Source organism: Rhinoraja longicauda, chromosome 9, assembly GCF_053455715.1.
Source record: "Rhinoraja longicauda isolate Sanriku21f chromosome 9, sRhiLon1.1, whole genome shotgun sequence".
In the NCBI taxonomy this organism is placed as follows: Eukaryota; Metazoa; Chordata; class Chondrichthyes; order Rajiformes; family Arhynchobatidae; genus Rhinoraja; species Rhinoraja longicauda.
In genome coordinates this window covers 37,222,863-37,248,559 of record NC_135961.1, presented here as the reverse complement: position 1 = coordinate 37,248,559, position 25,697 = coordinate 37,222,863, and the positions used below count along the sequence as shown (strand labels likewise).

Genomic DNA, 25,697 nt, shown 5'->3' with positions numbered 1-25,697 from the left:
GAGAGAGAGAGAGAGAGAGAGAGAGAGAGAGAGAGAGAGAGAGAAAAGAGAAAAAGAGAAAAAGAGAAAAAGAGAAAAAGAGAAAAAGAGAAAAAGAGAAAAAAAAAAGAAAAAGAAAAAAGAAAAATGCCGGGGCTACCTGAAGTGAGAGAAATCAATATTTCTGTAAGCCGCACAAGCAAAATATGAGATGCTCTTCCTCCAATTTGCATTTAGCCTCACTCTAACAATGGAGGAGACCGAGGACAGAAAGGTCTGTGTAGGAATGGGGAAGAGAATTAAAGTGTCCAGCAACCGTGAGATCAGGTTGGTTCACGCGGGCTGAGCGAAGGTGTTCCGCGAAACAATCGCCCAGTCTACGTTTGGTCTCGCCGATGTATAAGAGTCCACATCTTGAACAACAGATACAGTAGATGAGGTTGGAGGAGGAGCAAGTGAACCTCTGCCTAACCTGAAAGGACTGTCGGGGTCCCTGGATAGAGTCGAGGGAGGAGATGTAGCAACATGTGTTGCATCTTCTGTGGTTGCAGGGGAAGGTACCTGGGGAGGGGGTGGTTTGGGTGGGAAGGGATGTGTTAACCAGGGAATTGCGGAGAGAACGGTCTCTGCAGAAGGCGGAAAGGGGTGGAGATGGGAAAATATGGCTAGTGGTGGGATCCCGTTGGAGGTGGCGGAAATTTTGGAGGATTATGTGTTGTATGCGACTGGTGATGGGGTGGAAGGCAAGGACGAGGGAGACCCAGTATCTGTTGCGACTCGGGGGAGGGGGAGCAAGGACGGAGCTTCGGGGTACCGATGAGACGCAAGTGAGGGCCTCATCTATGAGGGGTGAAGGAAACCCCCGTTCCCTAAAGAATGAAGACATCTCAGATGTTCTAGTGTGGAACACCTCATCTTAGACGCAGATGCGGAGTAGTCGGTTGAATCGGGAGTAGGGGTTAGAGTCTTTCAGAAAGCAGGGTGGGAAGAAGTGTAGTGAAGATAGTTGTGGGAATCAGTGGGTTTTGTAAAGACGTCAGTCAATAGTCTATTTCTTGGAGACTGTGAGATCAAATAGGGGAGGGAGGTGTCGGAGATGGTCCAAGTAAATTTGAGTGCAGGATGAAAATTGGTGGTGAAGTTGGTGAAGTCCATGAGTTCTGCTTGGGTGCAGGAGGGAGCACCAATGCAGTCATCAATGTAACGCAGATAGAGTTTGGGGATAGGACCAGTGTACGCCTGGAACAGGGATTGTTCTACAAAGAGGCAGGCATCGCTAGGGCCCATATGGGTGCCCATAGCTACGCTTTGGACTTGGAGGAAGTGGGAGGAGCCAAAGGAGAAGTTGTTGAGGGTGAGGACCAGCTCCGCTAGGCGGAGTAGAGTGTTGGTATTCAGATAAATTAGATCATAAAACAAAGGATTCAGATTTATCTTGCCTACATGTAAATGGAGTCAACTATATAATATAATAATAGTAAAGGCTGATAAGGGTTCATCCCATGTGCACTTCCCAATTCCATCTTACACAAAACAAATTGCTGAAATACACTGTATATTGAAAAATTACATTTAGAAGAACTGAACTAAGGCAGTCGGCAACATTCATTTAATTTTTTTTAAAATTCATACCTCATGTGAATAATATTTATTGACAAGGAAAGACTGCAGACTAACCTAAAATATATAAAAAATGAAAATAACATTTATAGATAGATAACACAATAAAATGAAGTACATTACTAATTTCATTAACACTAACCCTATTAGATACAATCTAGGGAACTTCCCTTTTCTATATTATAGCAAAGCTTTACTGTACTCTGATTTTACGTACCGTTAAAAAGACTGTTTGCAATAGCTCCACAGGGGGCAATAGCTACTCCTTCAGACATGCGGTATGGTTCACATTCCTTGCTGGGATCCTGTGGCATGGGGAAAGTGCAATTTAAGTTTATAAAACTGTAGATCTCAGCACAAATTAAACTATAAATTGATAACCTAGAGTAAATTTATTTTGGAGAAACAAGGAATTATAGATCCTGGTTACAAAAAAAGGCACAAAGTACTGGAGTAACTCAGGAGGTCAGGCAGCATCTCTGGAGAACATTGATAGGACAGGAGCCTTCTTCACACTGATTATGGTGGTGAGGGTGGGGTGAAAGCTGGAAGAAAAGAGTTGCTCCCTGGATGGCACAGCAAATGCAGCCATTGATGGAGATGGTAGCACCTGCACATGTGACAGACTGCCTGAAACCTGCAGACCGTTTTGTCACTTTGTCGGTTTTATTAGAAGCTGCTGTCCAATGTTTTCCTGCATAGCTCACCCAGACTAGAGATGTCTCCATGCTAACAGTCAGTAACCACCATTGCAAATATCTATTGTAAACTATTATTTCCATTATTGTGTTTAAATATCCTTTAATTATGAAAATAATGTTATCCAGCCTTGATAACTAGATCCTATTCCATTATTTTCCATAGCCTTAACGCCTCAAATTATGTTTCAATTTGCACTGTTTTCTGCAACTTATCATTTGTGTAATTGAGGGCTCAAATGTGTAAGGCAATGAAAAGGAGATCAAAATTTACAACATTTTGGTAGATCCTTGACAATGGGCTGGTGAGGGACAGGATAAAATCTTTGAAACGAGAATCAGCTAAGAGTTTTTTTTGTCTCATGGTATAGGTTTAGAAGAGTGGAAGGAAGGTTGGGAAGCACAGAAATCCATTAAGCAGTGGAATCCATTGAGCATTTTGTTGGCTCCGAGAAAACACTGCACCTCATCCTAATCTTAAATGGTGGTCTCTTTTTTTTTTTAAAGAGTGACCAGGTAAAAAACAAAAATCCAAAATGGGACTATTATATTAGTGCCATTATATGTAATTGACCATTGACCAAACAAAACCATGTTAAAATCCTAATAATTTCAATCTCCTTCATAAAATAATTGGACTGCGAATGACGACAGAAATTTCAGTTAAAGAGTTTTGCAGGGACTGAAATGAACAAAGTATAATGTATTCACTCTAATGTCACATCACAAATCCAGTGGGTAAAATAATATTCTTTGTTGGCAAATGTTAATAAATATCTTAATATAAAATACAATGCTGCAAAATAGTTTCATTCCATTTCCTGCCCGTGTGCTGACAAAATTGCTATAGCCTCATGTAAATTGGTAGAGAATGAAATATACACATCTGAGTATCTTACAATGACTATTCCACATTACGTACAATTAGGGAGCCTTTATCTCCATTAAGCTGACTGTCATCTCTTGATTTGACATATCGCCTGTGATTCTGGTAGAAATTCGATAATCCATAATACATGAAGACATGTCCCTGCAAAATATAATAAATGACAAAACTGCTGTACTTTATTTTTTCAAAAATAAAATATTTAACAAAGACATGCTGTAGTATTAGCTATGTCTAATCTGTGCTTCAGATTTAATTTAAATAGTCCACATGTATTCTACTTCATTAATGGCTCAAGTCTCTATTTCAATTAATATGAAAATCAACTTTGCTCACTTATCTTAGCTTTGTGCTCAGGCCACTATCAATGCTGACTTGAGAAAAGTGCTGACTTCTTTAATCTGTCTTCTAAATATAGCATTATTGATATCACAAAGGCACAAGGAAAGAAAGACCTTATTTACTTTCTAAATAATCCTCCTAATTCACAAACATCTCCTCTCCAGCCACAAAGATACCAATTTTTGTTCGATGTAGATTGGCAGGATTGGAGGCTACAGTCCTTTGGATATCTCAATTAAAAGCTCATACTCTCCATGTGAGCCACTTGCAAATAAAGTTGGAAGGCTACTTAAAATGGCAGCATTGTGGCACAGCAGTTAGCACTGCGCTCTCCCAGATGTAGAGACCTGACTTTGATCCTGACCTTGGGTGCTTTTTGTAGGGAGTTTGCATGTTCTTCCAGTGACTGTACAAGTTTCCTGTGGGTGCTCTGGTTTTCTCCCCATATCCCAAAGACATTTAGAGGGATATGATTTAGAGGGATATGGTCCAAAAGCAGGCAAATTGGACTAGTTTAATGGACAAGTTGGGCCAAAGGGCCTTTTTCCGTGCAGTATGACTCTGGCAGGTCAATTCTCTACTGTACAATACTGGTGTAGGCTAATTGCACAAAAATAATCATAGACGAATTGATGAACATGCATGAGATAATAGATTGTAAGGCTGCAGAGAAATAAGAGTGGGAATTGTTACCGGTAAATGGAAGTTGAAGATCTCACGAGGGTTAGTAGGTGTGAGGCACTCCAAATAGCACGGCAACACAACTCACATGCAGTGCTGCCTTGTTTCTGAACCTTCATGCAGAGGTCACACATCATGGAGCAGTAGTGAGACGCAGCAGCGATTGATTCTCCATAAGTTAATCATACCAGATAATACATTTTTGCTGCATAAGCTATGTTCTCAAAAGTGAGCATCTCGGCACAACTAATAAATTCATACCTCATATGATTGCTCCAGCTGGAAAGGGATTACACATTGACATGTAGTGTTCCATGTACCATTCACTGCACATTTATGACAAGGGGAATCTGTCTCGGTGCCAGTATAATCAATCTGATGAAATTTAAAGAAAGCTTGTTAATGTAAAGAAGGGCCACACACTGTCTGAAATACCACTTAGAGATGAGGACATTTCCAAAATTAATTGTATTAAACGTGCTCTCCAAATCAATATTACAAAACTGACCGGGGAAAACAAGTGATTAATTGAATGAGACATTTGAAACTTGATGTTTATTGCCTTATTGGACGTCCATCATTGTCACGCTATACATTCGTTTTTCAATCAGGCAAATTACCAAACAAACGTATAATTACATACACATTTTAAATCAACAAAAACTTACATGTATTACCAGACCTACAGTTACAACATTCAACAAACTATTAACAGAGCTGTAACCTAATAGTATAATACAGAAAATGATATAGTATTATGAAAATTAAAAAACAACTCTCGGCAATTGAAATCCAACATAAAATAGTTTCTAGTCAAGTCAAGACTCAAAGACAAGTATCTGACTTAAGGTATCTGCCTTCTGTTTAGTACAATCAAATACATTTATGAATTATTCCAAGTCCGAGCCACACGATTTGATTTTTAAAATAAATCAAGATAGAAATCTTTAGTAGTCCATAACATATTTGAAAATAAATGAATGTTGAAAAATCTATAGTGCAACACAAACAAGATGAGAAAATTATTAAATAAAACACCTTTGGTATTTTACAGAATTATTGGAAAGCACCTCTTACCATGAAGATGTGCAATGATCCAAAATATTTCAAATATTGGACATTGCACTCAGCACAGTGTACTGTAATTGAAATGTCGACTTCCTGACCCATAGACTACAATTAGTAAGGACAGGCAACAAACATCCTCCAGAGCAATTCTCAACTGCGGTTCCCCCCAAGAAAGTGGTCAGGGTCCCTTATTATATCCCTTTACACTCATGACTGTGCAAGCAAATTCTGTTCTAACTCCATCTACAAGTTTGCAAAATGGACCACCGTGGCCAGCTGGATCACAACAATGACAGAATGGAGCACAGGAAGGAGAGAGAGTTAAGTAGCCTGATGTCAAGACAACAACTTTCAACGTCAGCAATACAAAGCAGTTGGTCATCGACTTCTGGAAGCAGAGTGGAGTACACACCCCAGTCTGTATCAGTGGTGCTGAAGTGGAGGTGGTCAAGAGCTTCAAGCTCCTTGGTGCAAATATCACCAACTGTAAATGTCAAGCTACAGCCAAGAAAGTGCACCAAACACCCCAGAAGACCAAGGATATATGGCATATCTCTAATGATTATTAGCAGCTTCAAAAGATACGGCAACTGCTCTGCCCAAGACCACAAGAAACGGTTGTGAACCCAGCCCTATCACTCAAACCAGCCTCCCTCTCATTGATCTCACACTGCCTTGGGAAAGCAGCAAACACAATCAAAGACCACTCACACCCAGTCATTCCCTTCTCCCATCAGGCAGAAAATACAAAAGCTTGAAAGCATGTACTACCAGACTCAAGAACTACTTATTTTCTATTGTTGTCCCTTGAACTGACCTTTCATATGCAAAGGACAAATTCCAATCTTTCAATCTACCTCATTGCAACCCTTACACATTTTTTAAATCTGCATTTTCTCTGTAACTGTAACATTTTATTCTGCACTCTGTTTGTTTTGTACTCATGGCTGCTATGATTTGCCTGGGTAGCACACAAAACAGTTTTTCCATTGACAATAATAAAGCAGTACTACTTTGTGTAAATAAAAACTTCTGCCTCAGATGCCCAAACAAATAACATATTCAACATAAAGTTCAAAATCAAACGTAATATTTCAAGGGTTCTGAGGCAGTAAAGTGAACAATTTTGTGTGTTACATTTCAGCAGGTTTTAGGACTATGATGGATTTATTTCCATTTACCATACATGAAAACTTTTTACAGAAGTGCATCTGAATGAAATCTGTCACTAAATACTTTTTACTCTCACTTTATCTTACACCATATTGCACTTAGGTTAAAAACCTTCCAAGCAAACAGGCATTCGAGTTGCTGGTATATATGGCAGTGTCAGGATTGTTTTCACCCAACCATAACACTAATATGACTGGAATCTTTGCCTATACAGGGTTATAGCAGAGATCAGCAATACCACGTTATTGATACCGCTATGTTAATATTTCATGTGAGAGGTATCAGAGTTCTTATATTTATCACAATGCATGTTCTATTTGAAACAGCTTCCAAACTGAGTCCATAGTACTGCAGATCAGAGAGAGCGAATGAGCGTTTCTGATGCCCAATTATACGTCAATAAATCAAAGAAAAGGGAAATATCTTCCTAAATGATATACAAACATCTTGAAATAAATAGAAAATTGCAGCTTCCCTGATGCAGGGTGTAAATATTTACATACAATCTTTCAATATTTAGTATAATCTACTGAGTTTAAATACATAAACAAAACCCAACGCGGGATAGATTAAAATGATTCCCTGTCAAAACATGGGGCTGATTACACAATATATTTCAATGATTTGATGTTGGGTTGTTACATCAGGACTGTTAGATCATAAAACAAAGGGACTTCTTGAAACTCGATGACAGTTCCGCCTTTGCATGAAGACAGCTGTCAAAGCGTCGCCGCCTTCTCGCCTCGGGCCGTTAGCGGGAATTGGGGGTGGGAGGACAAGTGGAGGGGCAGAGTTTACCACGAATGGATCGCGGGCACTTCCTTGAATATTCAGACATGAACTGGATACAAGCACGGTGCATAAAAATACCCTAAACAACCCATTGCACCTTCTCTGGGCATCCCCGACCAGTAAACCTAGCCCTAGCAAGGGCAGGTTGCCCTTGAGCAACCTCAGGGTAATTGAAGCCCTTCGTTTCCCACCCTAAGCCTCGGGCACCGACCACGGGTCCCCTGTCTCGGCTCCCAGGCCCCATCGCCTCCTCCCATGCCCACCGTGGCCGCGGCCTCACCTCCAACTCCTTGATGTTGTTCGAGGTGACGAAGAGGCCGATGCCGATGGGGATGAAGACCAGGCCGATGATGAAGAAGGCGGGCAGCACTGTACCGGCCGTCAGGATGGGCTGCCAGGCGGGAAGGCGCTGCTGCTTGAACGCTGTGTTGTCCGGCTTCCGGCTCTTGTGCTGGTGCACATCGTCGTCTTTCGGAGAGTAACTGGTCGCCATTTTCCGTCCCTCAGCTGCTGGGACTACGACGACAAGCGAAGCCCACGCACAGGGACGCGCTGACGTTGTCAATTTCGTCACGCCGCCACAACGTCCACGCCGTGGCGAGCTCCCTCCCGTCACCATGACGACGGTGGCAAGGCCCAGACAAGGCAGATGCTACAAGTAGGAGTCACATATCTAGGGACACAAAGTGTTGCAGTAACTCAGCAGGTCAAATAAACACCGGCATCTAGTACTGAAGGGAGTATCGAGCTATAATGCTGAGAACTATTACTCAAACTCAGTGGTACTTTGTAAAACATACCTACATACAGTGAAATTATTTTTTTACATACAATTCAGTAAAATCATACCCTACATAATAATAATGATAATAATAATAATGCATTACATTTATATAGCGCTTTTCATATACTCAAAGACGCTTTACAGAGATTTAGAGAACATAGGGAAATGAATAAATAGATAAATAAGTAAACGAACAGAGAAAGGAGACAGAAGGTGAGGTGACCTTCAGTGGTTGAAGGCAGTACTGAACAGGTGAGACTTCAGTGATGTTTTGAATGTGGTGAGTGTGGAGGAGTCTCTAACGGTTTGGGGCAGTGAGTTCCATAGGGTGGGAGCAGCGATGGAGAAAGCCCTGTCCCCCCAGGATCTGAGTTTGGTCCGGATGTGGGGGGATAGGAGATTGGCAGCAGCAGAGCGGAGGGTGCAGGTGGGAGTGTGCCTGTGGAGGAGGTCGGTCAGGTAGGATGGGGCCAGGTTATGGAGGGCTTTGTAGGTTATGAGGAGGATTTTGTACTGGATTCTCTGGGGGATGGGGAGCCAGTGGAGTTTGTAAAGGACGGGGGTGATATGGTCACGGATCGGGGTGTGGGTGAGTAGACGGGCAGCGGAGTTTTGAATGTATTGAAGTTTACTGATGATTTTTGAGGGTGCGCCATAGAGGAGGCTGTGGCAGTAGTCCAGACGGGAGGTGATGAAGGCGTGGATGAGGGTTTCTGCAGCTGTGGAGGAGAGGGATGGACGGAGACGGGCAATGTTTTTGAGGTGGAAGAAGACTGTCTTTGTGATGTGTTTGATATGTTTGTCGAAGGAGAGGGTTTGATCAAAGATGATTCCAAGATTCCGGATGTGAGGGGAGGTGGATACTGGGAGACCATCAATGTTGAGGATGAAGTTTTGGGTGGATTTGGTGAGCACAATCATACCTAAGCACGTGTGTAATAATACATTACACTGAGACAGTATACAAGAGCCGCCACAATCAGGCAAACAAACCATCCTACCATAACGAGAAAGCAATTCTGAGCTATCTACCTCATTGGAGACCATTGGTCTATCTTTGATTGGACTTTACTGGCTTTATGAATGAATGAATGAATGAATGAATGAATGAATGAATGAATGAATGAATACTTCATTGTCACATGTGACAAATTCTGTGCTTGCATACCCAAGGCTATGCATTAGTCGCCCCATAAAGGGCACCAACAAAGTTACAAAGTATCCCGCACCCCGGCCCCGTAAGGCTCCTTCACGTTATTCCCTTTATCATGTATCTGTACACTGTGGTGGCTCAATTGTAATCGTGTATTGTGTTTCCACTGACTGGTTAACGTGCAACAAAAGCTTTTCATTGTACCTCTGTACACAAGACAATAAACTAAACTAAACTAACTGTTTCTGGTACCATCCTGCATCCTCCTGGATCAGTCTTCCAAGCGGGACCTTGTCAAATGCCTTACCAGAGTCTATATATGCAGGGAATGACAGTTGAAATTGCAGATCAACACCTCTACTTTCTTAGATTGAGAAGATACAGTCTTTCGACAAAAATCCTTGTGGACATCAACAGATGTGCAGTAGAGAGCACATTGACTGGTTGCATCACAGCCTGGTTCAGCAACTCAAACGCCCAGGAACAGAGAAGATTGCAAAATGTGATGAATGCTGCCCAGTCCATCAAAGGTGCTAACCCCCCACCATTGGAGGAATCTACACGTTGCTGCATTGAACAAACAGCCAGCATCAGACCCACACCAGTCTGGCTATGCTCTCATTTCACTCCTGCTATCGGGAGAAAGGTATAGGAGACTGAAAACTATAAAATCCAGGTTCAGGAGTAGCTTCTTTCCAACAACCATCAGGCTATTAAACACTACACCCTCCACTAAGTGCCAAACTACATAGACTTGGGGGCATTGTTTTTGTCTTTGCACCATTATTGTTTGTTTTTTTACATATTGAACTCTTTTGATGTTTATCATGGTGCTTACAGAATACTATGCTTATATCTCTGTTATGCTGCTGCAAGTAAGAATTTCATTGTTCCCTTTCAGGACATATGACAATAAAACTCACTGGACTCTTGACTCTCTCTAACTTGTGATGGTTGGCCCACGTGTCTTTGCTTCACTCTTGTCACCATCATAAAACTAGATAAGCAAAATGTTTAATTTATTCCTTTTTGTACTTATCGGGTTTTACCTATTCTGCATTTTGTATCTTCCCCTTTGTTCTACCTATTGTACGAGTTTAACTTGATTATATTTATCTATAGCATTATCTGATTTATTTGGATAGCATGCAAACCAAACTTTTCACTGTACCTCAGTTCATGTGACAATAATAAATCTAAATCTAAATAATCAAAGCTGAAACGTACAAGAAAATGGTGACACAAGAAACTACGGAGTCTAGAATCTTGAGCAATTGACAAAAGTGTTGGAAGAACACAACGGGTCAGGCAACATCTGTGGAGGGAAAGGACAGATGAGGTTTTGGGTCATGACCCTTCTGGCAGGGGGATGGGAGAAGGAGCAGAGAGACAGAGGGGTGTAAAATGAGGGTAGAAGCAACAGGTAGCAAGGTGAAAAGTAAAAGTGGCAGGCAGACAGATCCAGGGCAAAAATCAAAAAGGGCCACTTTTCAACATAATTGTATAAGGGGTAAGAGAGTTGTAAAAACAAGCCTGAAGGCTTTGTGTCTCAATGCAAGGAGTATACGTAATAAGGTGGATGAATTAAATGTGGAGATAGTTATTAATGATTATGATATAGTTGGGATTACGGAGACATGGCTCCAGGGTGACCAAGGCTGGGAGCTCAACATCCAGGGATATTCTATATTCAGGCGGGAGAGACAGAAAGGAAAAGGAGGTGGGGTAGCGTTACTGGTTAGAGAGGAGATTAAAGCAGTGGAAAGGAAGGACATTAGCTTGGAGGAAGTGGAATCGATATGGGTAGAGCTCCGAAACACTAAGGGGCAGAAAACGCTAGTGGGAGTTGTGTACAGTCCACCTAACAGCAGTAGTGAGGTTGGGGATGGCATCAAGCAGGAAATTAGAAATGCTTGCACTAAAGGTGCAGCAGTTATAATGGGTGACTTCAATCTACATATAGATTGGGTGAACCAAACTGGCAGGGGTGCTGAGGAAGAGGATTTCTTGGAATGTTTGAGAGATGGTTTTCTAAACCAACATGTCGAGGAACCAACGAGAGAACAGGCCATTCTAGACTGGGTATTGAGTAATGAGGAAGGGTTAGTTAGCAGTCTTGTTGTGCGAGGCCCCTTGGGCAAGAGTGATCATAATAGACAATAGACAATAGACAATAGGTGCAGGAGTAGGCCATTCAGCCCTTCGAGCCAGCACCGCCATTCAATGCGATCATGGCTGATCACTCAATCAGTACCCCGTTCCTGCCTTCTCCCCATACCCCCTCACTCCGCTATCCTCGAGAGCTCTATCCAGCTCTCTCTTGAAAGCATCCAACGAACTGGCCTCCACTGCCTTCTGAGGCAGAGAATTCCACACCTTCACCACCCTCTGACTGAAAAAGTTCTTCCTCATCTCCGTTCTAAATGGCCTACCCCTTATTCTCAAACTGTGGCCCCTTGTTCTGGACTCCCCTAACATTGGGAACATGTTATCTGCCTCTAATGTGTCCAATCCCCTAATTATCTTATATGTTTCAATAAGATCCCCCCTCATCCTTCTAAATTCCAGTGTATACAAGCCCAATCGCTCCAGCCTTTCAACATACGACAGTCCCGCCATTCCGGGAATTAACCTAGTGAACCTACGCTGCACGCCCTCCATAGCAAGAATATCCTTCCTCAAATTTGGAGACCAAAACTGCACACAGTACTCCAGGTGCGGTCTCACCAGGGCCCGGTACAACTGTAGAAGGACCTCTTTGCTCCTATACTCAACTCCTCTTGTTACGAAGGCCAACATTCCATTGGCTTTCTTCACTGCCTGCTGTACCTGCATGCTTCCTTTCAGTGACTGATGCACTAGGACACCCAGATCTCGTTGAACTCCCCCTCCTCCTAACTTGACACCATTCAGATAATAATCTGCCTTTCTATTCTTACTTCCAAAGTGAATAACCTCACACTTATCTACATTAAACTGCATCTGCCATGTATCCGCCCACTCACACAACCTGTCCAAGTCACCCTGCAGCCTTATTGCATCTTCCTCACAATTCACACTACCCCCCAACTTAGTATCATCTGCAAATTTGCTAATGGTACTTTTAATCCCTTCGTCTAAGTCATTAATGTATATCGTAAATAGCTGGGGTCCCAGCACCGAACCTTGCGGTACCCCACTGGTCACTGCCTGCCATTCCGAAAGGGACCCATTTATCCCCACTCTTTGCTTTCTGTCTGTCAACCAATTTTCTATCCATGTCAGTACCCTACCCCCAATACCATGTGCCCTAATTTTGCCCACTAATCTCCTATGTGGGACCTTGTCGAAGGCTTTCTGAAAGTCGAGGTACACCACATCCACTGACTCTCCCTTGTCAATTTTCCTAGTTACATCCTCAAAAAATTCCAGTAGATTTGTCAAGCATGATTTCCCCTTCGTAAATCCATGCTGACTCGGAATGATCCCGTTACTGCTATCCAAATGCTCAGCAATTTCGTCTTTTATAATTGACTCCAGCATCTTCCCCACCACTGATGTCAGACTAACTGGTCTATAATTCCCCGTTTTCTCTCTCCCTCCTTTCTTAAAAAGTGGGATAACATTTGCTATCCTCCAATCCACAGGAACTGATCCTGAATCTATAGAACATTGAAAAATGATCTCCAATGCTTCCACTATTTCTAGAGCCACCTCCTTAAGTACTCTGGGATGCAGACCATCAGGCCCTGGGGATTTATCAGCCTTCAGTCCCATCAGTCTACCCAAAACCATTTCCTGCCTAATGTGGATTTCCTTCAGTTCCTCCATCACCCTAGGTTCTCCGGCCCCTAGAACATAATATGGTAGAGTTCTTCATTAGGATGGAGAGTGACAAAGTCAATACAGAAACAAGTATTCTGAACTTAAAGAAAGGTAACTTTGAGGGTATGAGGCATGAATTGTCCAAAATAGACTGGCGATTGATGCTGAAAAGGTTGACGGTGGACATGCAATGGAAGGCATTTAAAGGTCGCATGGATGAACTACAACAAGTGTTCATCCCAGTTTGGCAAAAGAACAAACCAGGAAAGGTAGTGCATCCGTGGCTAACAAGGGAAATCAAGGATAGTATTAGACAATAGACAATAGGTGCAGGAGTAGGCCATTCAGCCCTTCGAGCCAGCACCGCCATTCAATGCGATCATGGCTGATCACTCTCAATCAGTACCCCGTTCCTGCCTTCTCCCCATACCCCCTCACTCCGCCATCCTTAAGAGCTCTATCCAGCTCTCTCTTGAAAGCATCCAACGAACTGGCCTCCACTGCCTTCTGAGGCAGAGAATTCCACACCTTCACCACTCTCTGACTGAAAAAGTTCTTCCTCATCTCCGTTCTAAATGGCCTACCCCTTATTCTTAAACTGTGGCCCCTTGTTCTGGACTCCCCCAACATTGGGAACATGTTTCCTGCCTCTAATGTGTCCAATCCCCTAATTATCTTATATGTTTCAATAAGATCCCCCCTCATCGTTCTAAATTCCAGTGTATACAAGCCTAATTGCTCCAGCCTTTCAACATACGACAGTCCCGCCATTCCGGGAATTAACCTAGTGAACCTACACTGCACGCCCTCAATAGCAAGAATATCCTTCCTCAAATTTGGAGACCAAAACTGCACACAGTACTCCAGGTGCGGTCTCACCAGGGCCCGGTACAACTGTAGAAGGACCTCTTTGCTCCTATACTCAACTCCTCTTGTTATGAAGGCCAACATTCCATTGGCTTTCTTCACTGCCTGCTGTACCTGCATGCTTCCTTTCAGTGACTGATGCACTAGGACACCCAGATCTCGTTGAACATCCCCTCTTCCTAACTTGACACCATTCAGATAATAATCTTCCTTTCTATTCTTACTTCCAAAGTGAATAACCTCACACTTATCTACATTAAACTGCATCTGGCATGTATCCGCCCACTCACACAACCTGTCCAAGTCACCCTGCAGCCTTATTGCATCTTCCTCACAATTCACACTACCCCCCAGCTTAGTATCATCTGCAAATTTGCTAATGGTACTTTTAATCCCTTCATCTAAGTCATTAATGTATATCGTAAATAGCTGGGGTCCCAGCACCAAACCTTGCGGTACCCCACTGTTCACTGCCTGTCATTCCGAAAGGGACCCATTTATCCCCACTCTTTGCTTTCTGTCTGTCAACCAATTTTCTATCCATGTCAGTACCCTACCCCCAATACCATGTGCTCTAATTTTGCCCACTAATCTCCTATGTGGGACCTTGTCGAAGGCTTTCTGAAAGTCGAGGTACACCACATCCACCGACTCTCCCCTGTCAATTTTCCTAGTTACATCCTCAAAAAATTCCAGTAGATTTGTCAAGCATGATTTCCCCTTCGTAAATCCATGCTGACTCGGAATGATCCTGTTACCGCTATCCAAATGCTCAGCAATTTCGTCTTTAATAATTGACTCCAGCATCTTCCCCACCACTGATGTCAGACTAACTGGTCTATAATTACTCGTTTTCTCTCTCCCTCCTTTCTTAAAAAGTGGGATAACATTTGCTATCCTCCAATCCACAGGAACTGATCCTGAATCCATAGAACATTGAAAAATGATCTCCAATGCTTCCACTATTTCTAGAGCCACCTCCTAAAGTACCCTGGGATGCAGACCATCAGGCCCTGGGGATTTATCAGTCTACCCAAAACCATTTCCTGCCTAATGTGGATTTCCTTCAGTTCCTCCATCACCCTAGGTTCTCCGGCCCCTAGAACATTTGGGAGATTGTGTGTATCTTCCTCAGTGAAGACAGATCCAAAGTAACGGTTTAACTCGTCTGCCATTTCTTTGTTCCCCATAATAAATTCCCCTGCTTCTGTCTTCAAGGGACCCACATTTGCCTTGACTATTTTTTTCCTCTTCACGTACCTAAAAAAACTTTTGCTATCCTCCTTTATATTATTGGCTAGTTTACCCTCGTACCTCATCTTTTCTCCCCTTATTGCCTTTTTAGTTAACTTTTGTTGCTCTTTAAAAGAGTCCCAATCCTCTGTCTTCCCACTCTTCTTTGCTATGTTATACTTCCTCTCCTTAATTTTTTTGCTGTCCTTGACTTCCCTTGTCAGCCACAGGTGTCTCTTACTCCCCTTAGAGTCTTTCCGCCTCTTTGGGATAAATTGATCCTGCAACCTCTGCATTATTCCCAGGAATACCTGCCATTGCTGTTCTACCGTCTTCCCTGCTAGGGCCTCCTTCCAGTCAATTTTGGCCAGCTCCTGCCTCATGCCTCTGTAATCCCCTTTGCTATACTGTAATACTGACACTTCCGATTTTCCCTTCTGCCTTTCCATTTGCAGAGTAAAACTTATCATGTTGTGATCACTGCCTCCTAATGGCTCTTTTACCTCTAGTCCCCTTATCAGATCAGGATCATTACACAACACTAAATCCAGAATTGCCTTCTCCCTGGTAGGCTCCAGTACAAGCTGTTCTAAGAATCCATCTCGAAGGCACTCTACAAACTCTCTTTCCTGGGTCCATTTCCAACCTGATTTTCCCAGTCTACCTGCATGTTGAAATCTCCCATAACCACCGTAGCATTACATTTGTGACACGCCAATTTTATCTCCTGATTCAACTTGCACCCTAAAACAAAAGATGAAGCATACAGATTAGCCAGAAAAAGTAGCATACCAGAGGACTGGGAGAAATTCAGAGTCCAGCAGAGGAGGACAAAGGGCTTAATTAGGAAAGGGAAAATAGATTATGAGGGAAAACTGGCAAGGAACATAAAAGCTGACTGCAAAAGCTTTTATAGATATGTCAAGAGAAAAAGATTAGTTAAGACAAATGTAGGTCCCTTGCAGTCGGAAATAGGTGAATTGATCATAGGGAACAAGGAGATGGCAGACCAATTGAACAAATACTTTGGTTCTGTCTTCACTAAGGAAGACATAAACCGTCTGCCGGAAATAGCGGGGGACCGGGGGTCAAATGAGATGGAGGAACTGAGGGAAATCCAGGTTAGTCGGGAAGTGGTGTTAGGTAAATTATATGGATTAAAGGCAGATAAATCCCCAGGGCCAGATAGGCTGCATCCCAGTGCTTAAGGAAGTAGCCTCAGAAATAGTGGATGCATTAGTGATAATTTTTCAAAACTCTTTAGATTCTGGAGTAGTTCCTGAGGACTGGAGGGTAGCTAATGTAACCCCACTTTTTAAAAAGGGAGGGAGAGAGAAAACGGGGAATTATAGACCAGTTAGCCTAACATCGGTAGTGGGGAAAATGCTAGAGTCAGTTATTAAAGATGTGATAGCATCACATTTGGAAAGTGGTGAAATCATCGGACAAAGTCAGCATGGATTTACCAAAGGCAAATCATGTCTGACGAATCTTATAGAATTTTTCAAGGATGTAACTAGTAGAGTGGATAAGGGAGAACCAGTCGATGTGTTATATCTGGACTTTCAGAAGGCCTTCGACAAGGTCCCACATAGGAGATTGGTGTACAAACTTAAAGCACACGGTATTGAGGGTTCAGTGTTGAGGTGGATAGAAAATTGGTTGGCGGACAGGAAGCAAAGAGTAGGAATAAACGGGTCCTTTTCGGAATGGCAGGCAGTGACTAGTGGGGTACCGCAAGGCTCAGAGCTGGGACCCCAGTTATTTACAGTGTACATTAATGATTTGGACGAGGGAATTGAATGCAACATCTCTAAGTTTGCGGATGACACGAAGCTGGGTGGCAGTGTTAGCTGCGAGGAGGATGCTAGGAGGCTGCAGAGTGACTTGGATAGATTAGGCGAGTGGGCAAATGCATGGCAGATGCAATATAATGTGGATAAATGTGAGGTTATCCACTTTGGCGGCAAGAACAGGAAAGCAGAGTATTACCTGAATGGTGACCGATTGGGAGAAGGGGAGATGCAACGTGACCTGGGTGTCATGGTGCACCAGTCATTGAAAGCAAGCATGCAGGTGCAGCAGGCAGTGAAGAAAGCGAATGGTATGTTGGCATTCATAGCAAGAGGATTTGAGTTTAGGAGCAGGGAGGTTCTGCTGCAGTTGTACAGGGCCTTGGTGAGACCGCACCTGGAGTATTGTGTGCAGTTTTGGTCTCCTAACCTGAGGAAAGACGTTCTTGCCTTAGAGGGAGTACAGAGAAGGTTCACCAGATTGATCCCTGGGATGGCGGGACTTTCATATGAGGAAAGACTGGATAGACTGGGCTTGTACTCGCTGGAATTTAGAAGACTGAGGGGGGATCTTATAGAAACATATAAAATTCTTAAGGGGTTGGAGAGGCTAGATGCGGGAAGATTGTTCCCGATGTTGGGGGAGTCCAGAACCAGGGGTCACAGCTTAAGGATAAGGGGGAAGTCTTTTAGGACCGAGATGAGAAAACATTTCTTCACACAGAGAGTGGTGAGTCTGAGGAATTCTCTGCCACAGAAGGTAGTTGAGGCCAGTTCATTGGCTATATTTAAGAGGGAGTTAGATGTGGCCCTTTTTGCTAAAGGGATCAGGGGGTATGGAGAGAAGGCAGGTACAGGCTACTGAGCTGGATGATCAGCCATGATCATATTGAATGGCGGTGCAGGCTTGAAGGGCCGAATGGCCTACTCCTGCACCTATTATCTATGTTTCTATGTTTCTAAAAGGTAGTTTACTTTTGGAATTCTCCGCTCAAGAGAGCTGTGCAGACTTCGTAGAATGAGATAGAAATTGCATATCACCTGTGTTAGGAGACCTACGGCTTCAATCTCGTCACCATCATAAAACTGGATCATCAAAGTCTTCAATTCATTTTGTCCTTAAATGCTAATCTGGCTTCACCTAAACATATCTCTATTTGTCACTGTATTTATAGAATCAATGTATGGAAACAGTCCCTTTGGCTTAACTCATTCATGCGACCAAGATGCCTCATTGATGCTACACAACCCTGGCCCACAACCCTCTAAACCTTTCCTATCCACGTACCTATTACTGTATTTGTCTCCTAAGTTTTGAAGCATTTTCATACCATAGATCCCCATCATAATTTTTAAATGTACTAAATTAGTACTGGAGTTGGTCAGGGTGGATGCAGAGTTGGTGCATCCTCCAGCTAGACCCACATTCTCAGAATAATGGTTTGCTCGCTTCGGACCGAGCAAGACATTTTTACACCCAGAGGTTAGCGAATCTCATTCGACCATGGAGTCTCAGACCTTGAGTATATTCAGGACTGAGTTCAATTGAAAAGGTTGAGTTCAACCCGAAATATCACCCATCCATGTTCTCCAGAGTCGCAGTCTAACCTGCTGAGTTACTCTAGCACTTTGAGGTTTTTATAAATATTGATGGTAATGGGATTAGTGCAGGAAAGAGACCGAGGGAAAAAGATCAGGTATGTTCTTCAAGAATGGCAGCACAAGGGGTTGATTTGCCTAAATCTGATTTTGTTTCTTATGCCCTTTATTAATCTCATGGAGAACCATTAAGCCCATCCAGTTCATGCTGGCTCTCAGCAATCCCATTTTTTCTGTGGTCTATTCTCCTTCAGATCCCATTTGCTCCCCTCTGATTCACTTCCCATCCACTTACACAATGTAATTTAAGGCAGCCAATTAACTTTCTATGTAACTAGTGTGATGTGGGAGGAAACTGGACCGGCAGAGGGGGGTTGGGGATTGATGAGGAAATAATCCATGCAGTCACTGAGCAGACAAACAGGCTCCACTCACAGAGCATGGAGATCAGCATTGAACTAGGGCTGTTGGAGTTGCGAGGTAGCAGCACCATCTTTTGTGTCATTGTGCCAACAATTATATCTCTCTCTTTCTTACAATCTTTTTTGAAAGCAGTGTGGCCTTAAATTCTTATTTTCTCCCATTGACAACACAAAATCCCACCATCATTAACATAGACGTGCTTCTATTAAACTACTCCTCGGTCATAAGGTAATTGTTTCCCTGTTTCTCTGCCCCTCCTTCCCCTCTCCCTCTCCCTCTCCCCCACCCCCACCCCCACCCCCATTAAATCTCCATCATCTGAGGGAGGTCAATTAATAGCATTGAACTGTAATAATCTTGTTATTTACTGCATTATATATCTGCTGAATTAACAGGGATTTATTTTTACTCATGGTAAAAATGCAGAAGAGGTTGCAACCATGCTGACGGATGTTATGTTGAAGGTCACTTCCTGGCTCAACAAATGTTGTTTACAATTGAATGTGTCAAAAACTGTTTGTATGTTCTTTTCCAAAGGCCACAGAGTAGATGTAGAGCAAGGTATTCTCATCTCAGGAGAGAGACCACAAGTTGTCCCAGAATACAAATATCTAGGAGTACACATAGATTCAAACCTCGGCTTCAAAACCAACATAAAAAAAGGTTTATAATAAAGTAAAGTTCAGTTTGGCAAATTTCAGGTTTACCAGAAACTTCCTATCAACTGCGGCAGCTAAGATATACTTGCACTCAATGGTTCTCTCCCACATCACCTATTGTCTGATAAGTTGGTCTAATACACACCCTACAGCCTTAAAACCACTGGAATCATTATATAAACAAGCACTTAAAACTTTGGACAAGAAGCCATTCAGTTTTCATCATTGCCACATTCTAAAGAAATATAATCTGCCTAGCTGGGAAAACCTCATCAAATACAAAAATGTCTGCTTAGTTTATAAGATTCTGCATGGTTTAGCTCCTCCTCCTCTGTCTGGTTTCATCAACTTCAAATCTACTGCAAACAGAGCTACTAGACGTGCAGCTAGGAGGGACTGCACTATCCCATTCAGGAAAACTGCATTTAGCTGTCTTTTCCTTCAGAGCATCACGTCAATGGAATTCAGTACCACAATCAGTTCGAGAGTTTCCCCATCATATAATTCATTTAAGTGTAACGTCAAGAAATGGCTTATTGAGAACCAACAATGTCAACACTAGTTTTATCTAACTTGAACGTGACTTTTAAAACTTAAACTTTAAAAATGTAAACTTTAAATTAAGACTGTACTCACTGTATTTTTACATCTGCTATTTGGGTTTTGTCTGCTCATTTTAATTAACTGTATTGTTTGTATGGTAATGTACTATGTTTTTAACTATTGTACATATTGTATTGGATTTCTTTTCTAGGATGCCTAACAACATCAGGCAAAGGGACTGTCGATGAAAACTAGCCTCTCGGCTAACTCGAGTACATTTACATTTGTTTGAATGTCAATTAATGTACATTGTCCCTTTTTCAAATAAATTATGAATTAAAATGGAAAATGCCAGCGTGGCTTGTTCGATGAAAAGCATTGCTTCAATGCTTCATTGATTGATTCTTTCTCGTGTCCAACAATGTGGCAATGATGCCAGTGGAAAATGCAGACAGAGCAAATCCAAGAATAGCTGGGGCCATTGCACCAATTCTCTACTCAATCACCCCCACCCATGCTGCAACTCACCTTTCACCAAGGTCTCTGGAGGGGTGGTCACTCTAGGGAACTATCAGGAAACTGTGCAATGGAATCACAGGAGAGTGCAAATGCTGGAATCTGGCGCGAAAAAAAGGAGAGCTGCTGGAGGAACACACCGGGTCAGGCAGCATCTTAGTAATATATTGTAAGCATTCTGTCTTTAAACCATTTCACAACTGTATTTACAAGGGCAATTTGTAATGGCAGTTTGCTCTTGAGATCACAATGTATCCTTTATGTTGTATTATCTATTCTATTAGATCACTCTTCGAAAACATTTTTTCATATTATACAGGATAAAGATATATTCAAATATAATTAGTTTCTGAGTAATCCTGTCATATGGCTTTAAAAAAATCTACTTACAATATTTTCAGATTCAAATGAAATGTTTTATTCAACATGGTAAATACATAAAATGTATACACATCAGTACAAGTTTACATCATTCATTCTCTTCGTGGGTTCTCAAAGTACTAGAAAATATTTTGTTTCTTTTCTCAGCAGAAATAAAATACGGTAAAAGCCAGCATAGAAGTCTATTTTGTGAACCTTTGGAGAGGGTTTAAAGAGGCAGTGTTTCAGGATGAGAGAAGTGAAACTTCTATACTGTCCAACTTAGACATTCAGTTTAGTTTATAGGTACAGCATGGAAATAGGCGCTTCAGTCACCTGAGTCCATACCGACTCTCACCCATTCACACTAGTTCCATGTTATTCCACTTTTGCATCCACTCTCTATACACTAAAGGACAATTTATAGAGGCCAATTAGCCTACAAACTTATACGTCTTTGGGATGTAGGATGAAACTGGAGCACCCGGAGGAAACCCACACAGTCGCAGGGAGAACGTGCAAACTTCACACAGACAGTACCCAAGGTCAGAAGTTATTTGTTGACTATAGCAACACTATTACCCTATCAAGTGGAAACAAAGCAAGTTAAGAGAAAAAGCCCTCGTTATTAATAACAATGGAATATTTTAGAGATAAGTAGGTATTCAATAACTTTTGATCCTTCGGCAATGATGCTCGGCCAACAATTCTCATCTTGGACACATTTTGCAGCTTGAAACTTTAAGGTTTCTGAAACAAAATTAATTAAAAATATTGGAAGTGGCCATAGACAAACAGATCCGAGCTAGTAACTGGCCCATTTTATTCATGCCAGTCAAAAAAAAACACCATTTAGACTAACCCACATCTCAGTATTTCTACGGCATCTTAACAAGACATAGGTTTTGTCCCAAACTTGACTTCTCTCATGCGTGCGAGAACTCCTACATGCCATGCTTGGTTTCTTCCAGTTTGTCCGAAATACACTTAAAGTTCAGAGCTTTCCATGAAACACCATCATGTGACCACTATCAACAAAGGACTCCATCAATTCACAAAGGCCACCCATCATTGGCTTCCCAGGAGTGGAAATAGATAGTTGGGCAATATTATGCCCACAATTTCCCTCATGCAAAGAATATACAACAATGTCTCTGCCACACACATCCTTTAACGAATAAGAAATTGTATTTGATAATAAAAGTGGTACAGCACAGAAGCAGGCACTTCAGCCCAATCATCTATTTATGCTTTTCCCATTGACCAGCACTTGGTCCAAAGCCATTAGAATTCAAGTGCTCATCCAGATACTTTTTAAATGTTGAGCGAGTACCTGTTTCCACCATCCCTCACGCAATTTGTTCCAGATTCCAGTCATTTGGATGAAAAGTTCTTCCTCAGATGCTCTCCAAATCTCTTTGCCCCAAACCTAAGCCTCTAGTTGTTGGCACTTTTCCTATGAGGAAATGTTTCCGACCATCTGTCCTGTCCGTGCCCTGAATAATTTTAGACACCTCAAATCAGATCTTCTCTCGCCCAGCCTCCTCCACTTCAAGGAAAACAAACCCAGTCTTTTCAATCCCACCACAAAACTGGGGCACTCCATCTCTGGTAACATCTTGGCAAATCTCCTCTGCAAGCTCTCCAGTGTAATCACATCCTTCCAATAATGTGATGACCAGAACTGTGTGATACAGTACTCCAGATATGGCCTGATCAATGTTTAATACAGGCCATAACAGAATCTCTGCTCTTATATATCATGCCCTGGCTAATGAAGACATCCTATAAGCCTTCATCATCACTCTATATACCTTTGCTGTCTCTTCATTGAGAGGGAAAAATAGATTAGCCATAATTGAATGGCGGAGCAGGTTCAATGTGCCAAATGGCCTAATTCTGCTCCTGTATCTTATGGTCCTTATGGGGATCGTGGACTTGAATGCCAAAGTCCTTCTATTCCTTAATACTCCTACCATTCCTTGTACATTTCCTATCCTTATTAGTAATCCCAAAGTGCATCACCTCACACTTATCCAGATTAAATTCCATCTTCCAATTTGCCATCTGATATTAGGCAGTGTTTCACAATATGTTTAAGCTCGTTTCCCCAAAAAATATTTCAGTTCTATTCTCCAAAATATTAAAATCAGATTGAAATAGGAATAAACAAAAGCATTTGAAATTCAGTTTTGAAAAACAGCAACAAAGTATTACATCGCCATGTTTGTTGCCACCTGAGATGGTTCCTCCCGGTGAGTTGTGGGCATTGTCCATGCCTCTAATGGCAGAGAATGAAGCAGCACATAAACTACTCACCTCTCTGCACAGTAACCACCAGACAGGCCCCAGCTGGTTGTTATACGTAGGATTTGGTTGGGAGTTCACCCCACTCTACAGCCACTGAACTTTACCCTACCATGTTCACTGTTGAACATTGCTTTGCACATGCTGTGCAATATCCTTTTCAATTCAACCAGGAGAACTATTGTACTGAACAATTCCATTTAACCTTAGTGTAATTTTGAAATACTCCTCAATATCCATCAAGTAATTTCACTGCACATCCTTTCAATTCCAATGACTCAAAATGACTTTTTAAAAAGTTAAAATATGGCCAGCTTACATTGTAAATCAGTTTGATAGAAAATATACTTTCTAGGATCATTTAATGTTACCAATTTCAAATTCTATGAGCAACAACTCAGTTTCCTCTTAGTGATAGAACACAGGAACAGGCTCTTTGGTCCTCTTGCCTACACCAACCAAGATGCCCCATCTACGCTAGTCCCGCCTGCCCACGTTTGGCCCATATCCCTCTAAACGTTTCATATCCATGTACCTGTCAAAGTTTTTTCAATGTTCTTTATAGCACCTGCCCCAATACCTTCTGGCAGCTCATTCCATATACCCACCACCCTCTGTGAAAGGTTGGCCCTCAGGTTCCTATTTAATCTTTCCCCTCTCACCTTTAAACCCATGTCCGCTAGTTCTTGATTCCCCTACTCTTGGTAAAAGACTGTGCATTCACACTATCTATCCCCCTTGTGATTTCATCTCGTCTTAAATCCTAATTGTACATTTGTATTTTTAAGCTGTGAGTGGCCCGACCAGGCTGCTAATGTTCACTATTGGAACCACACGCCCTGTACAATATTTCAAAGAAACTTCTCACCTCAGTCCTAAATGGTTGAACCCCAGCCTGAGGCGATGTTCTGAAATCCTCTTCCCCATCCTCTTCCTCAGAGTTCAGTCCATAACTGACCCCCTCCACAAGTTCCCCACTTTGCAATGTGGGAGCTCGCAGACTCTAGCCCTAAGTGCAATGTATGTTGTGCAAGGTCTCTTCAATAACTCAGAGTGCCCCGAGAATTATGCCAAAATGGGAGAAAAAAATACTGTTGGGAAGTGTACAAGTGTGCATTGGCACATCATAAGGCACATCAATGAACAATTTTACTGGCACATAAGGTACAGAGCTTTTCCTACCCAATATTTCCTTACACCCCCATCTAAGTTCCATTAAAAACTATTTACCACCCTTTTTTTGACTGTTAATCTGTCTATATTCCTTAAAACAAACCTTCCTCTCTTTCTTCCCCTTCATCCGGGAATAGTGTCTTTACTCCAGTTGCAATGGGTATTCGGATCTTTGTCATAGTTATCAAATTTTTCCATTACTTACCTCTGGAACTTTCAAACTTGTAAGCTGGCGCATCACTTTGACCTGAATCTTAGCTTTTTTAGCCTCTCTATCATTTCAATAACAAGAACAATAGTCACCTTAGATACCCCCTTCTTAAACGGCACGGTAGCACAGCGGTAGAGTTGCTGCTTTACAGCGAATGCAGCGCCGGAGACTCAGGTTCGATCCTGACTACGGGTGCTGCACTGTAAGGAGTTTGTACGTTCTCCCCGTGACCTGCGTGGGTTTTCTCCGAGATCTTCGGTTTCCTCCCACACTCCAAAGACGTACAGGTATGTAGGTTAATTGGCTGGGTAAATGTAAAAAATTGTCCCTAGTGGGTGTAGGATAGTGTTAATGTACGGGGATCGCTGGGCGGCACGGACTTGGAGGGCCGAAAAGGCCTGTTTCCGGCTGTATATATATGATATGATGATGATAAATATTCTCCATATATCTCTGTAATGGCAACTTTCCGACTTTTCCAGTGACTTCTTTTCCAATTGCCATTACTACACAGGGAGAAGAAGTGATCTTACGCAGACCCAACAGAACAGATCTTCCAGTCGTTATTTCCGGTTTAATTAGTTGTTTATTGAAGTAGTTGTACAAACAAGGAGATGAACATACCAGGCTTTACTTATTTCGCATACAAGTCATAGCTGGCTGCTCGGTCCCTGGTCTGGTCCCAGGTCTCAGGTCTGTCCAGTCATTGGTCTGTCCAGGTCTGTTTCCCGGTCTGATGAGAACTGTATGCTCTCCCTCTCTGTGTCTGGCACTCCCTGTCCCTTATATATACACCGCACTGTCCATCTAATGACCACCCCCAAGTGTCCAAAATAATACAGCAAAATATATCTAGACAAAATAATATAATATGACAACAGGAGCCAAATGGCTCCCACACACTAGCCCCTAATTGTTCTACGTATATAACAAAACAATTATCAATAAACGTTAAAAGGAGCTATAAAAACTTTACACATAATAAAAAAAAGGTATGTACTATGTGTTGGCATTTAATCTACTTTTAGTGATT

At 42.2% G+C, this 25,697-nt stretch overlaps 2 protein-coding genes across 2 annotated transcripts in view; both read right to left on the bottom strand.

The window, feature by feature from the left end:
• The window catches only part of LOC144596623 (cell cycle control protein 50A-like), a 21,293-nt gene extending 13,511 nt beyond the window's left edge, over positions 1-7,782 (bottom strand). The window contains 4 exon segments of the mRNA XM_078405168.1: positions 1,817-1,904; positions 3,220-3,327; positions 4,468-4,581; positions 7,520-7,782. Coding sequence (XP_078261294.1) covers positions 1,817-1,904; positions 3,220-3,327; positions 4,468-4,581; positions 7,520-7,732 — 523 coding nt within the window. The 5' untranslated portion in view covers positions 7,733-7,782.
• Positions 7,783-7,787: 5 nt separating this feature from the next.
• LOC144596621 (filamin-A-interacting protein 1-like) overlaps positions 7,788-25,697 on the bottom strand; it is a 217,061-nt gene continuing 199,151 nt past the window's right edge. Inside the window, exon 9 of the transcript XR_013547636.1 lies at positions 7,788-7,912. The gene's annotated coding sequence lies outside the window, so the exon portion shown is untranslated. The remainder of the gene's footprint in view (positions 7,913-25,697) is intronic.